This window comes from Chrysemys picta, chromosome 12 (genome assembly GCF_011386835.1).
Source record: "Chrysemys picta bellii isolate R12L10 chromosome 12, ASM1138683v2, whole genome shotgun sequence".
In the NCBI taxonomy this organism is placed as follows: Eukaryota; Metazoa; Chordata; order Testudines; family Emydidae; genus Chrysemys; species Chrysemys picta.
The window spans coordinates 42867763-42882015 of record NC_088802.1 but is presented as its reverse complement, the minus strand read 5'-3'; the positions used below and the strand labels follow the sequence as shown (position 1 = coordinate 42882015).

Below are 14253 nucleotides of genomic sequence, written 5' to 3'. Positions count from 1 at the left end.
TTCTAGATACAAATGAATGCCCCGTTTGACATTCATCTCAGATAAAAAGAAGTTTGAAGTGACCAGTTAGCCAGCATCCATGCTTGTAAACGGATATGTGTGTGTATACAGGTTATTTTATTGAGCAGCCGAGAAAAAACATAATTCACTCTGAAAAATTCATTAGGAATGCACAAAAACACAAGATGGGAAGATGGTATTGTAGCTAAGGGCAGACCTGGAGTTAGGAACACAGGGTTTGCACTTTGCTCTACCACAGACTCACTGCATGGCGTTGTGCAAGTTACTTAACTTCTCTGCGTCTCACTTGTCTCATCTGTCAAATGTGTGTGATAATGCTTATCTACTTCCCGGGGTGAGAGTGGCTAAATGAATGAATGGTTGTGCAGTGCTTTGAGATTCTTGGCTAGAAGGGGCTGTAAAAGTGCAAAATATGAATATTACACAGAGATTGCAAAATACCACCAGCTCAAACAGGGTGAAATGCAACCCTGTACTGAGGGCCAATGAACCATATAAGTCTGATTTTGACATGCAAGTGGTGCATAGCCCTTGTGCTGGTTTTCTGCACAGGACTGAATTTTACCCACAGTACTCATTTGATCAGTTTAAAGGAAAATGGTTGTGATTAGTATTAATATCATCAAGCACAATCCTGCAAACCCCGACTTGCATGAATAGTGATGCCAGTGGGCTAATTATGTACATGAGGATTTGCAGGGTTAGGCCCTTAGCTAGTGTATAGAGTGCCAATCAGAGTAGTATCCAGGTATTAAGTAAATATTTACTAAGGAAGAATGAATTTAAAAATTCATTTGCAAAACCGGTCGGAGAGACTGTTATAATAGTTTTGTAACAGTGGATTGTGCCAGCATCTCCCCCAGGGCTTGCTGCAGGTTTGCTCATACCGCATAAGACAGGGACATAGGTAGAGACACAGGAAATGCAACTCAACACTGGAATGCAAGAGACTTTCAGTGTTAAACTGTTGTTAAAGCAACCAGATTTGTTTCCCAGTAATAGAATTTGCCTTTCAACAACTTTGGAAGTCTCCACCTTTCTTATGCATTCAAATGGCTTTCCTCCATTTCCTGTGCCTTAACCAACTTCATTAAACTAGCAAGATGGCAGCCCCCTGTTTGGTTGTTAATTACTCTCTCTTTTAATGTAAGGCACATTTTCACTGTGGGTTAGTGACTCAATTTTCATTGCAATTAGACAAAGTGGTTAGTTTAACACTTATACTGCATTTCCAATTTCTACAATTGATTTCAATGGCAGTTTTGCCTACTGGATCCGGATTTAGATAACCCGGCATAATGCACACAGAAAACTGCTGTCTCACAATGGCCAGGCAGGTGGTGAGTTGATTACTCCTATTGCTTCTACTGATGGGCTATGAATTGTGCATGCAGCTAGTCTATGCTAACACATCTGATTGTTTTGTTATCCCATCCTCTCTTCCCCATTGGTTTAATCCACCTGCTATAGCTTGTCCTTTAGACTATAAATCCATTGGGGGCAGAGATTGCCTTTTACTGTATGTTTGTACAGGGTTTAGCACAATAGGGTCCCGATGTTGCTGAGGCCTTAAGAGAAATTATGAATAATACAACGTGGAATAATACCATAAAATTATGATGTTGATGATAAAGTGAATCCCAAGTACAGAGTACCAGATTACAGGAAGATAAGCCCATTCCACTTGTGCATTGGGAGATATTGACATTGTGGTCTATCATACCTCAGGTATCTGAGAAGTTGTATTGCAGTTTTCCTTTAATGCTGCAACTGTTTCACAAGTGAACAATAATGTTAGAGGTGTAAGTGCCAAAACAATTCTTTGCTTTGGAAACCTGCTGAAGCTTAAATGTCAAACTTTCACTTTGTAGAAAAACTGGTGTCTGTTCAGAAAGCCACTTCCTCCCCTGGGAAAAGTAAGACAGACTTTAAAACTGGGCCTGGAAAAAGCTGTTTAAAGAAACATATCTACCTTCTGGACAATGTCACTTTTCCATAAGCTTCACTGATTCCACACATTCTCATATCCCATGGGTATCCAACTGCTGAGAAACATCTTGGGTCAAATTCTCCACTTACTTACACCAGTAAAACGTCAGTGGAGAATTTGCCACTTCCTGCCTCCAGTCCTTCTGTGTGCATAACACATCGGCAATGCAAGTGTCACATCTCCCTTTTAGTGGCTAATCCACTAGAGGATAACAGCCTACTGCTGCTGCCAGCTAATGGTGATATACTCCTTTAACTTAAGTGGTTGGAGGGCCAAGCTGCGGTGCTAGGGTCAAACTCTGCCGAAATGACAATCCATGTATGAGTCATGAGAAGTGCACACCAAGGGCCTGATTTTAAGAGATGAGTCCCTGCAGCTCTCACTGACTTCAACTAAGGATGTGGGTGCACAACACTTTTGAAAAGCAACCACTCCGCTGATCTCAGCCCTCACAATGGTACATGGAGAGAGCTAAAGCTAAAATTAAAGTCTAAAAAAAATAATTCCAGGTTCAGGAATCAAATCAATAAATAATTCAATAATAAATGTTGAATTGATTACAAGAAGAACTATCTCAAACGTGGACTGAAACATGCAGCCTGAGTCAGAGGAAGGTGAGGGGGATCAGAGGATGAAACTGGTGTTTACACACTTTTCAGTGGGTAATTTATCTGGTGTCTTGACAGCCCACAGCACTCTCTCAAATCTGTTAGTGGTGCTTGCTCTGACTCACTGACAAAAGGACTTTGTGTGTGTGAGAGAGAGAAATCTATATTGCCCGTTTGCCGCCAGGAGAGCAGAACAATCAAAAAGAAAAAAACGGATCATATCAAACTCTCACTGGTGGCCAGAAAATGACTCATTACAACCAAGGGAGCACTGCTGAGCTCAACCTCAATCCATATGGGGCTCATCGACAATACACCAAAATCCATGGCTAGTGATGTACGTGTCTGAGGGGCTGAGCAGAACCATCTCTTTAGGATTTCAGCTCCAGGAAGGGGAAATAGGGGGTGGCACCATGTGCTAATTTAGGGTTTGTCTACTGGGGTTCATGATCTCTGGGGAGGGTCATGAACCAATGTCAGGTTTCAGAGTAGCAGCCATTTTAGTCTGTATCTGCAAAAAGAACCGGAGTACTTGTGGCACCTTAGAGACTAACAAATTTATTAGAGCATAAGCTTTCGTGGACTACAGCCCACTTCTTCGGATGCAGGCACTCCTGACCACTCTGCCCTTCTCCAGTTGGTAAATGGGGGGCGGGGGAATCCCAGCTAGATGAGAGGGACCCAGTAAGGGAAAGTTTGGGTATCCTTGTGCTATTTCCTTGTATTTGGGACCATGTCCTAGCTGGGGGTCAGTCCTGGGAGTGGGAGGAGTGTGGGGAGAGGGGAAATACACAAGGAGAATGGAGAAAATATCCCCCATGGGGGAGCTGGTTCCTCACCCCCCCCCATACCTCCCACGCCGCCTGATCCAAAGCCCAGCGAGGTTTACCACAGGGGACACCAGGCTGAACACTGTGCCCGCGTCCTCTTCCCCCAGCCTGCCAGGGCAGAGTCCCGTTGTGGAAGGAAGCGGCTGCCTGGCTGGATCGCTGTCTCCTGGGCAGGACCCGCTCCGCCCCCGGCTCTCGGCGGCGCCGCTTGCCAATGCCACGCAGCACACCGCTGTGTGTGAACGCGTGTGCGTGGCGGCCGGAGTCAGCTGCTCTTTGATGTCAGTGCTGCGGCGCTGAGCGCCCCGGGGAGGGGGCGGGAGACCAGCCCCGGCCGCCGCTCCTCCCGGGCAGCCAGCGCTGCGGCGGCGGCAGTGAATGCGGGGCCGATCCAGCTGCGGGCGCAGGGGAGCGGCGCTGGAGGCTGACGCGGCGCCCGCCGCTAGGGGCTGCAGGCTCGGCTGCCCCCGCAGCTCTCTCCGGAGCCGGGACCGGAGCAGCCAAGTTCATGTCCGCAGCCGCCAGACCCGTGCAGCGCCCGGAACATCGGCTCCAGCCGCCCAGCCCGGCGGCCCGCTGAAGTCCCCCGGGGCCGGCTCCCTGCCAACTTGCCCAAGAGACCCTGCCCCGCCTGCCGCCGGCCCCTTCCCTCTCCCACACCCCGGGGCCCGCAGAGAGATGCCGGGGAGCGGGCAGGCGTCCAGGCAAGGCGAGGAATCCGGCTGAGGTTCGCCTCGTGGCTCCCCTTCTAGATGCCAGATGGCCTCGGAAAACTCCCTGTCCCAGTGCCCAAGGAACTGCTCCGCCTGGGCTCCCAGGAACGGGTCCGGTAAGTGCGGGCCGGGGGACCGGCGGGGCTGAGAGCAGCAGCAGACCCTACGGGATGGGCTGGGACAGGTGGGCAGGGAAGTCTCTGGCAAGGGGATCTCTGGTTGCTGCTTTGATTGGTGCCGGCTACCGGTACGCGGAGGTCTGGGGGAGCCCAGCGCTGACCTCACCTACACGCCCTGCACTTGCCGGGCTTGAAACGGAACCGGCTCCAAGAAGATGCCCTGAGCCTGGACCGAGGGGAGATTCTGCTTTAGCGCCTCTGCCTAGCCTGCCCCGTAACCCTCGGGGAACAGGGCTGTGCTCTCCGCTTCCGTTCCCCTCCCTCGGCCGTCCCCCCACGCCCCCACCCCAATTAGACACGCGGCAAGTTGGTGAAATTTACACTTCAGAACCAGCTGGGCTGGACAGCTCCTGCGCTGGTCTCCCGGCTCCACTGGGGGCCGCTCTCTGGACCCCGCCGGGGGGCTCCGTGCAGAGTGCGAAGGGAGGGAGAAGTTGAATGCGGCAGCTTGCAAAGTTCCCAGCAAAGATCCCTTTCAATTCACCGATAGCCGTAGTGGGAGCGACTTCATCCCTCCAGGGCAAGCCCGGAACCCTTTGGGTTCAGCCTTATTATTTTTTATTCTAACACTCGTAATAGCCCGTTGAAATCCTTCCACTGCATTCTGAGCCTAAGACAATAATCATCACCATTCCTAGCATTACGGCGGCACGTTTCAGCCCTAGCTCTCAAAGCATTTCACAGTGGAGGGGAAGTATCATCTCAGTGTTACAGCTGGGAAATGAGGCACAGAGAAGGTAAGCCGTGTGGCTGGGATCAGAAAGGGAACCTGGTAATGCTGGGAGCAAAACCCAGGTCCTGGGTCCTTTGCTTTATCCCTTGGACCTTGCTACCACCTTATAGTCATAAGCCAATATGGTTTATCCTGTGAAGAAGCCCATTAGGCCAGGTGCTCAGTAGTGTACATTGGTGAGGTTCCATTGACTTCAAAGGAACTACAAGGATCTACAGCAGCTGAGGATCTGACACTGATATCAATAGAAGCAGCGGTTCTCAAGCTGGGGGGGGGGGACGGGGACGGACTGGCCTCCCAGGGGAGGTGCAGGAAAGTGTCAAGGGAGGGGCAAGCTGCGTGGGGGTGGTTTTTTTAAGAGCTCTGTCTGTCATGGGGCTCATGCAGAAAGGTTGTGCACAACCAGGAGGTGGGGATAAAGGGCACAGCTGGAGCCCCCATGTCCCAGGGCTGACAGCCCAGGCTCTCCTCTCACACACCCTCATCCTTCAATAGGAGGCAGCCCAGGCTTGGCTTGCCTTCTCCCAGCTCCTTCCCAAGCCCTCACCTGGAGATGGTGGGACTCCAGCCATCAGCCCCAGGGTGGCAGCGCAGAAGGGTGGCAATGGGGCACTACATCTGCTGTGAAAAGTGATATTTACAAATATCACTTTTCACATGGCCACGCTTACTTCTGTGCTGCTATTGGCACAGTGCTGCCTTCAGAACTGGGTGGTGGTATATGTACGGGGTGGGAGGGACGGACGACATAAATGACTACAGACACAAATAAGGGAGACCCGATCAAATAAGCTTGAGAACTACTGCAATAGAGCAAAGAATATTTACACCAGCTGAGGCTCTAGCCCCTTATTTCAGAAGGTGGATGACACCATCACCTTTATTCACTTAAATGCTTCACTTTAAGTCCTTTGTTAGCAAACACACTAAAAGACACTTTAATATGTATTTGGATACGTTTGTTCCAAGTACATTCTCACCTTAGAGAGAAAGCTCTGTAGGCCAGGTCCTGTGATCCTCATTCAGGCAAAATTTCCACTAAAGTGAATGAATGTTTTGACTGATTATGGATCACAGGATGAGATGTAGAGCCATTAACAAGGACAGTAACACCAAATTGTGACAAATCTTGTTGCCATATAAGAATTCAAGTAGTTGTCATAATTCTGCAGTGCATGGCCACTTTGGAGCCATGGAAATAGAGCTCAGATCCTTCTGCTCTGAAAGTCCCTACCCACTTGAGCTAAAGGAGAATCTCCTTCAGATGGTAGCAGAACAGAGTCTAATCCATGCAGCTGAGTAGTTCTGATTTTATTCAGTGGAGGGCACTAGTGCACACACACATTAAATTCATTGCAACACTTACTCATATGGCCTTAAACCCTAAGGTCCTGTCTACACTGCACTGACTGTCTGTCTCTCTCATTGGCTAAAATTTCCCCTTATTTCCACTGTCGTTCAGTACACACTGCACCAGTCGTCTGCATTCACAATGCCCTCCATCCCAGTGTTGGCTTCTTTTAGTGGTGCTTTAAATACAAAGTCTTCAAAGCTCTTTGGGATCCTTCAGGATGAAAGGCGCTATATAAATAATCCTTTATGTGAGGCCTTTGTACATACCTTAACTTTGCTATTTTTTGTGCTTGTACCAAACCACTACAAGCATTTTAAAAAACTCAGTTATACACCAGCAAAGTACATTTTAATGGCTGGGAGTCTGAATAGAATGTCCTGTGTTTTAATAACACAATCCTCCCTGTTCCTGGAAGCGGGGGGGTGAGGACACACATCTCATACTAGCTACTATATAGCAGCTTGGAGGGAGAGTCTTATTCTTCTAGTCTCCCACCTCCAGGCTCTGGGAAAGAGGGAGGCCAGTCTGGATGCTCTGGAGATGTGTGGGCTTGATAATGTAGGAGCAACAACAGGTCTCAATTGTGTTCTATGGCAGAGTGTTATTTAAAGCCATAGAGCACAGGGCTTTTCTTGGGGATTAATGACCAGCTGGGAGGAATTGATACACTTCAACCACAGCCATGACAGGGGCCATTAAGCTCAGTGGGTCACTAATCCCCTGGAAACAGCCTGTGCCAAAGTTATTTCTATTATGAGCTGAACATGGAGGGTGGGCGCCAGCAGGAAAATCTCACAGGCATATGGATTTTTTTCTTATGGATAATATATTTTCAGTTAGTTTGGACAGAGTGTTCCTAAGACATCAGCCAAACAGATTCTCATCATTCATTTCAGTTTCTAATCAACAGCAGATGAAGCAGCAGGGGGCTGTCTTTGCTGGAGATACAAATATGAATCCTTAGCAAACCAGTCTGCTTTACCTGTGACAAGGCTCTTCCCATCTGTGGCTGATTGGCTGTGTTCTGTCAACTGTGCGGATGCTTGAGATAGGATGCATATGGCTATCGATTCAAAATGTTCCTACCTGGCTTTGTTTATGACTCATCCTGAGGCTTCCAAGTGTCAAAAGCATAGCGGTACCAGCGACTTGTCACATCTCTGCTCCCTAGAAAGCAAACATGACATGATTGAGGTGGCACAAGTCTGTTTTGCTAGTCCTGGGTCTGATCCTGCTCTCTGACCCCCACCCTCGGTGTAAATTGGGAGTTACTCCACTGACTTCTGTCAAGTTACTCCAGATTTACTCTGATGTAACAGATAAAGTTTTGGACTCAAGAGTTTTAACTGGCAATACTTGGCCCTGAATGGGTATCTGCTGTTCAGAGGGACTGAACACTAGTGACATATTTGCTAGTTTTTATTTCTCTGGGTTCCACTGTAAATGTCCCCCACTTCCTGCACTACACCCCTGCAGGAACAAGTTGTTAAGGAGACAGAAGAATAGAGTAATTGAAAAGTATTCCCAATTAAAATCAGTTTGAATCATCTGCAATTCAATGAGAGCCAGTCATAGAGTGGGCTTAGGGGATGCTTGAACTGCAGTGCATATAATTTCAACAGGCACACAAATAATTTACACAATGACTTCCCATGGAAACAACATACCCCATAGGAGAAAAATAACAAGATAAAAAAGTGATTTGCCTCCACTGGGGATGGTGGTCTTCTCTTTGCACATGTGGTTTGTGGCGCTTCCTGACAAGGCAGTAGGTTCAGCAAACACTAACTCAGTCTCTGTAGGTTAATGGCCCAATGGCCAATGCCAACTCACACCTGATTTCTCTGCATGACATCCCAAGTCTATCAACATAACAAGTGAAAATGAATTTGGTTATCTGGGCCTAATGCTTTCCACAAGTGATGAACAGCTGCAGCTTCCATTGACTTTAGCTGGGTTCTCAGCACTACTGAAAATCAGGTGCCTAAATATGGACTCAGAGGCCTAATTTTAGGCACCCGCTTTTGAAAACCTTGGCCTTAGTATTTAGGAGAAGCTTTAGAGACCTCTTGCAGGAGGTAGGTCAGAGCTGAGGTACATTGGCATAGCTGTTTCAAGTCAGGACTGAGGTACATTATGGCAATGGTTTTCAAACTGCGGGTCGTGACCCAGTACTGGGTCGCGGAATGTAAGGCACTGGGTTGCAGTGGCTCTGGTCAGCACCGCTGACTGGGCCGTTAAAAGTCCTGTCAATGGTGCTGCCCAGCTAAGGCAGGCTAGTCACTACCTGTTCCGATCCCACGCTGTGCCCCGGAAGTGGCCAGCAGCAGGTCCGACTCCTAGACGGGGGGCCACAGGGCTCCACGTGCTGCCCCGAGCACCGGCTCCACATGGCCAATAGGAGCAGGGGGAGGGGATGGTGCCTGTGGGCAAGAGCCACACTGAGCCACTTGCGCGCCTCTGCCTAGGAGCTGGACCTGCTGCTGGCCACTTGCAGGGTGCAGTGCAGTCCGTGGTGCCAGGACAGGCAGGAAGCCTGCCTTAGCACCCTCGCTGTGCCACTGACTGGGAGCTGCCTGAGGTAAACCCATGCCCCAACCCCACGTCCCAATCTCCTGCCCCAGCCCTGAGCCCGCCCACAACCCAGAGCCCCTTCCTACACCCCAAACCCCTGCCCCCTCAAACCCGGAGCCCCCTCCTGCACCCCAAGCCCCTCATCCCAGAACCCGAGAGCCTGCACCCCCAGCCCAGAGTTCTGACCCCCCTCCTGTACCCCAACCCTCCTCCCACATCCTGAACCCCTCATTCCCGGCCCCACCCCGCAGCCTTCACCCCCGCACCCCAACCCTCTGCCCCAGCCCTGAGCCCCTCCCACACCCCAAACCCCTCATCCCCATCTCCGTTGGGTCGCGGGCATCAACAATTTTCTTCAACTGGGTCGCCAGAAAAAAGGTTTGAAAACCACTGCATTATGGGGATGCTTATATGGCAAAGAGGATGTAAATGTGAAACTAAGCTGGTGTGCCATGTGCATTGGGCAGGGCAGGAAAAGGTGTAAATTACCCCCACTTTAGTATCCACACAATTTCAGAATTCCTTAAACCTGTCTCTGAGCTGAGGAGAAATCCAGCTACACAGGGGTATTGGCACAGTGGGGGATGAAGCCCAGGCTGTTAAGACTCACGGCTCTGGTTTGTTTTGGCAGTGGCAGAAAGGGCAGCCCCCTACACCAATGTGATCATGCCTAGCCTGTTCGGCATCATCTGTTTCCTGGGCATTGTCGGGAATCTCATCGTCATCTACACCATTGTCAAGAAGAAGAAGCTGAGGTGCAAGCAGACCGTGCCCGACATCTTCATTTTCAACCTCTCCATCGTGGATCTCCTCTTCCTGCTGGGCATGCCTTTCCTCATCCACCAGCTCCTTGGTAACGGCGCCTGGTATTTCGGGGCTCCTTTGTGCACCATCATCACCGCCTTGGACACTAACAGCCAGATCACCAGCACCAACATCCTGACAGTGATGACCCTCGACCGTTACCTGGCAACCGTCTACCCTCTGAAATCCACCTATGTCCGGACACCATGTGTAGCAGCCTCAGTAATCTGCTTGGTGTGGCTTCTTTCCTTTCTGACCATCATTCCCGTGTGGATGTATGCAGGCCTGATGCCTCTGGAGGATGGGACTGTCCGCTGTGCTCTCTTGCTTCCCAACCCCGAGACTGATGTCTACTGGTTCACGCTCTACCAGTTCATGCTGGCCTTTGCTATCCCACTGATTGTCATCTGTGTTGTTTATTTTAAGATCCTCCAGCACATGGCTACCACTGTGGTCCCCCTTCCCCAGAGGAGCCTCCAGGTACGTACCAAGAAAGTCACCCGCATGGCAGTTGCCATCTGCTCTGCCTTTTTCATTTGCTGGGCCCCCTTCTACATCCTCCAGCTGGTGCATCTCGGCATTGACACGCCTTCTGTTGCCTTCTTCTATGCCTATAACTTCGCCATTAGCTTGGGCTATGCCAACAGCTGCCTCAACCCCTTCCTCTACATTGCCCTGAGTGAGACCTTCAAGCGCCAGTTCATGGTGGCCATCCGTCCTGCCAAGGAGCAGTTCCGCAACAATAGTTCCATCAACAACAACAGCGCAACAGAGGCCAGTGTGTGCCTAAAGCTTGCACCAGAATCCACTCAGCAGACTCAATTTCTGGAGGACTTTTCCCCACACTCGCTGCCTGTGACTGTCGCTGTTCACTAGGGACTCTATGGTCACACCAAAAGATGGCTTTGGGGGTCTTTTCTGGGAATGACACAAAGTAAGTAGGGCTGTGTATAGGAAGTAGCTTTTGACTGCTCTCAGTGAAGCACATGGACTACAGGCTTCCGCTTTGGAGACTCACAGTCGAGTCCTCTCTCATTACAGGGCTCTGCATTCAATCTACCCCTGATCTAAAAGCTTCTGCATACTGGTTCCTTGGTCCACTGAGGAAGGACTTGGGAATTCCTTTTAATTTCACACAGAACAATGGGCTCCTCTTGGAGGGAAAAGGGAAAGAGAGGGAGACATGAAGAGAGAGACGTCTTCGGAAGGTATTTTGTTGGCACTGTACGCCATGCCAGCCTTTAGCAAAAGGATCTCAATTGGGTCCTTACTGTTTGACCATTGTTTCTGGGAAAGAAGCTGATATGGACCCTCTTGCTTTAAGACTTGAACTTTTTAAAAAGACTATTTAAAAAAAGGGGGAGAGGGCTAGAAAACTGAGCTTACCGAGGCCTATGCTTAAATTCCAGAAGCAAAAAGACAAGGAACTGCTCAGCAAAGCAGCCTTCAAAGTGCCTGAGGAACAAACCCACAAGCATTAGTGAGGGAACTCCTGCCTTGCCAAGATCCTCTGGACTTTTTGGTGAAGTCCCAACCTGCCTCCAGTGAGCTATGCTGCTTGGCCGACCTATGAATATTCAGGAACTGGATTCTGGGGCCTTGACAAGCTGTCTCTATATATTTGCAAGCAAAATCAGGCCCTCTGGACGATAGTGATTGTACGCTTCAAGGGATTTCACGCAGTTGAGCAAAGCTGCTGCTCCTAACACCTGATCTGTAGATAGTCATCCGGTTGAGCCTGCTTCCCTCATGCTGCTCCTTCAGTTTCCCTCTGTGCCCATCAGTCTGCATGTTCATTAAGGAATATCACACAGGTGGCTTTTTAAAGATTCCTCCAAACAAGGCAGCGTGCACAAAGGCAGATGTGTGTAGAGGAAGAGAATGGGAGAAGGTCGCTCTGAGAAAATGCAGCTGCTTAAGGGACTTCCAGAGGATAATGATAATATTACCAATTAAAACCAAAACATCCGTATTTGGAAAATGCAGCTCTATCTCTCCAGAGACTGCGAGGTACTTTCACCTATTAGAGGGACATGGATCAGCTAAGTGCTGGGGATTACATTGATAGACTGCACAGGAGTCCCAGGAGACAGTCAGGAAAGTCTTAAGCTGCTTGTTAAACAAGGAGCAAGTGACTGTTGTGGATGTGTTTGATGTAGAAGAAACATTACAAACACACACTGTTTCACATGCACTCCTACAGAGACCACACACGGCGCAAAGGAGCTAATTCACATCCTCATAATCATACACTCATCCACGCCGCTGCACACCTCCATGCAGCTACACACAGTCACACATACAACTACAAAACATTCTTCAGAAACCACGCACACATTTGTAGGCATGTGTGTGTGTGTGTGTGTGTGTGTGTGTGTGTGTGTGTATACACACACACACAAAACCCATTAACATGCACACACATTCACCTATATCTACACTAGCTGATACACATGCAGGCAACCCCATATAGACACACAGTTATTTCTCTAACTACATGCACCAATGTAAGCACACACATCTCATGACTGCACTGTAGTCTCCCAATATTGTTCTCTGCCCCTAGAGGATAAATCTAGATAGGTGGGCAGTCAACTCTTTCGGTCTAGAACATACTCTTTCCTCTTCTGATCTTCTTTCCCATCCTGACTGCATGGAATTTAACTCACCTGTGCAGATTCTAGGGGGAGCTTTATTGTGGTTACTTGCTCTTTGGCCAATAACTTCCCTGAGGAGATGGGAGCAAGAGATAAGGAACAGGGTCTGGGGGTTTGCTAAGGAGAGTCTTGTTCTTCTCAAGAAGGGCAAATACATCCTGTGTGACCCTCCAGTTGGGTAAGGAAGTGGGAAGGAGGGAGGATTGTGTCTCCTTTTCTGGTGAGAAACAGTAGCCAATGGAGATTGATTCCAATTCATTCTAATAAAAGAAATAGATTGAGTGAGGAAAGTTCTGGGAGGGGATGAACATGGGGACTGAACTACCCAAAAATCCCCTAAGCAGCAGCTCATCTTCCCTTCCGTCCAGGCCAGCTCCCCACTCACTGCTAGGTGAGCAGGGTCTTATTACATTGAACTGAAGATCTTCAGAATGAATGGGTCCTTTCTTCCCAAACCAGGCATAAAACAAAATGTCCCTCACTCCCCTGTTCAGTCAGGGACTGTGCCTGGTGTGGAGGCAGCAGGCTCGGCCTCCGAGGCAGGAATGCCATGTGTCACTTGATAGCATCTCCCGGTTCTTAGAGCCAGGATGGGTTCCAAGCAGCAATGGGCCCCATGCTGCTCCTTCTCCATTCTTGTTGCTGGAGTAGGGAGAATAGAGTTCGGGGGAAGGGGGGACTACTTCCCTATCCCTTCTGGGTCTGCTGCCAGAGAGGGAGTTGGGGCTGCTCTACGGACTGTGGAACTTGCAGGACCCCACCTGGACAGCCTGAATCACAGACATGAGAAGCGGAGGAGACCTGTTAGATTTCCCCCAGAACAGCACTCTAGAGCAAAAGCAGGATTGTTCCCTATGGCCTGTGTTTAAGGGCGGGCTGTGATCAGGGAGTGGTGTTGAGAGATTCTGGATGAGGCTCCTTGGATGGAATAGTGCCAGCTGCTGCAAGGAGCAGGAACTGTGGGGGAGGTAAAGCAGGGAGACAGGGAATCCCGAGGCTCCACAAATGGAAAACCAAATCAAACATCCCCCAAGGTAAGGGAGAGGGCTGGTTTCATTTCTGTGTGAATCAGATATTGGTCCTTGTGGTAGAGACTCTGCCACCCTGCAGGAGTCGGGCATTTCCCGCACATCTCTGAGCAGGCTGCACAGACCTCTCCAGGTATCAAGACCAACAGAGTTTAAATTGAGAGGATTTCCCCAACGCTCCCTGCGTATGCTACAAATGTGTAGTTATCCGTCTGTCCGCAAAGTTTGAGCTGGATGTATCTGCGGGGCCTAAGGCCTCTTGTGTACTTCGTGCTGCTGGTATTTGGCTCTCGGAGAGTGCCATATTGTTATCTCGTGTACAATAAAGACATTTGTGCTTGAGCTGGTTGGCTCCAGGCCTGTGCTCCGTCTGATCCCGTACTGCAAGCCCAATGCTGCTAAACACGTATTTCCCATCACAGGCTGGCCAATGAGTCAAGGAGCCAGAACTATAAATGGCTCTGTGAGCATGTGTGGGTGCCCACGCCTTTTCCAAGGCATAACCAGGTCACACAGAAATGTGGCTCTCTGTGAAATTTAGCTTTTAATGGTCTTTGGTGGCATCCTTTCCCCTCTCCTGTCCATTCTCATATGGACCCAATCCTGCAAGGTGCTGGGCACTGCCTGAAAAGTGTTGAATGCCCCTCAACTCACACTGAAATCAAGGGAAAGACACCGTGCATCTTTCAGGGACCAGACTTTTAGTCCCTGTCTACATCAGGGAAAAGTTGTGTTAGAAGATCCCCAGCTTACACCTATTTT

The 14253-nt window shown here is 49.4% G+C and overlaps 1 protein-coding gene across 1 annotated transcript; it reads left to right on the top strand.

The window, feature by feature from the left end:
- Nucleotides 1-3822: 3822 nt before the first annotated feature.
- LOC101939109 (melanin-concentrating hormone receptor 1-like) lies at nt 3823-13833 on the top strand. Its single transcript, XM_005297487.5, has 2 exons — nt 3823-4278; nt 9634-13833. The coding sequence occupies exons 1-2, from the start codon at nt 4209-4211 to the stop codon at nt 10680-10682; spliced, it is 1119 nt and encodes a 372-aa protein (XP_005297544.1). The 5' UTR covers nt 3823-4208; the 3' UTR covers nt 10683-13833.
- The last annotated feature ends 420 nt before the right edge of the window (nt 13834-14253 follow it).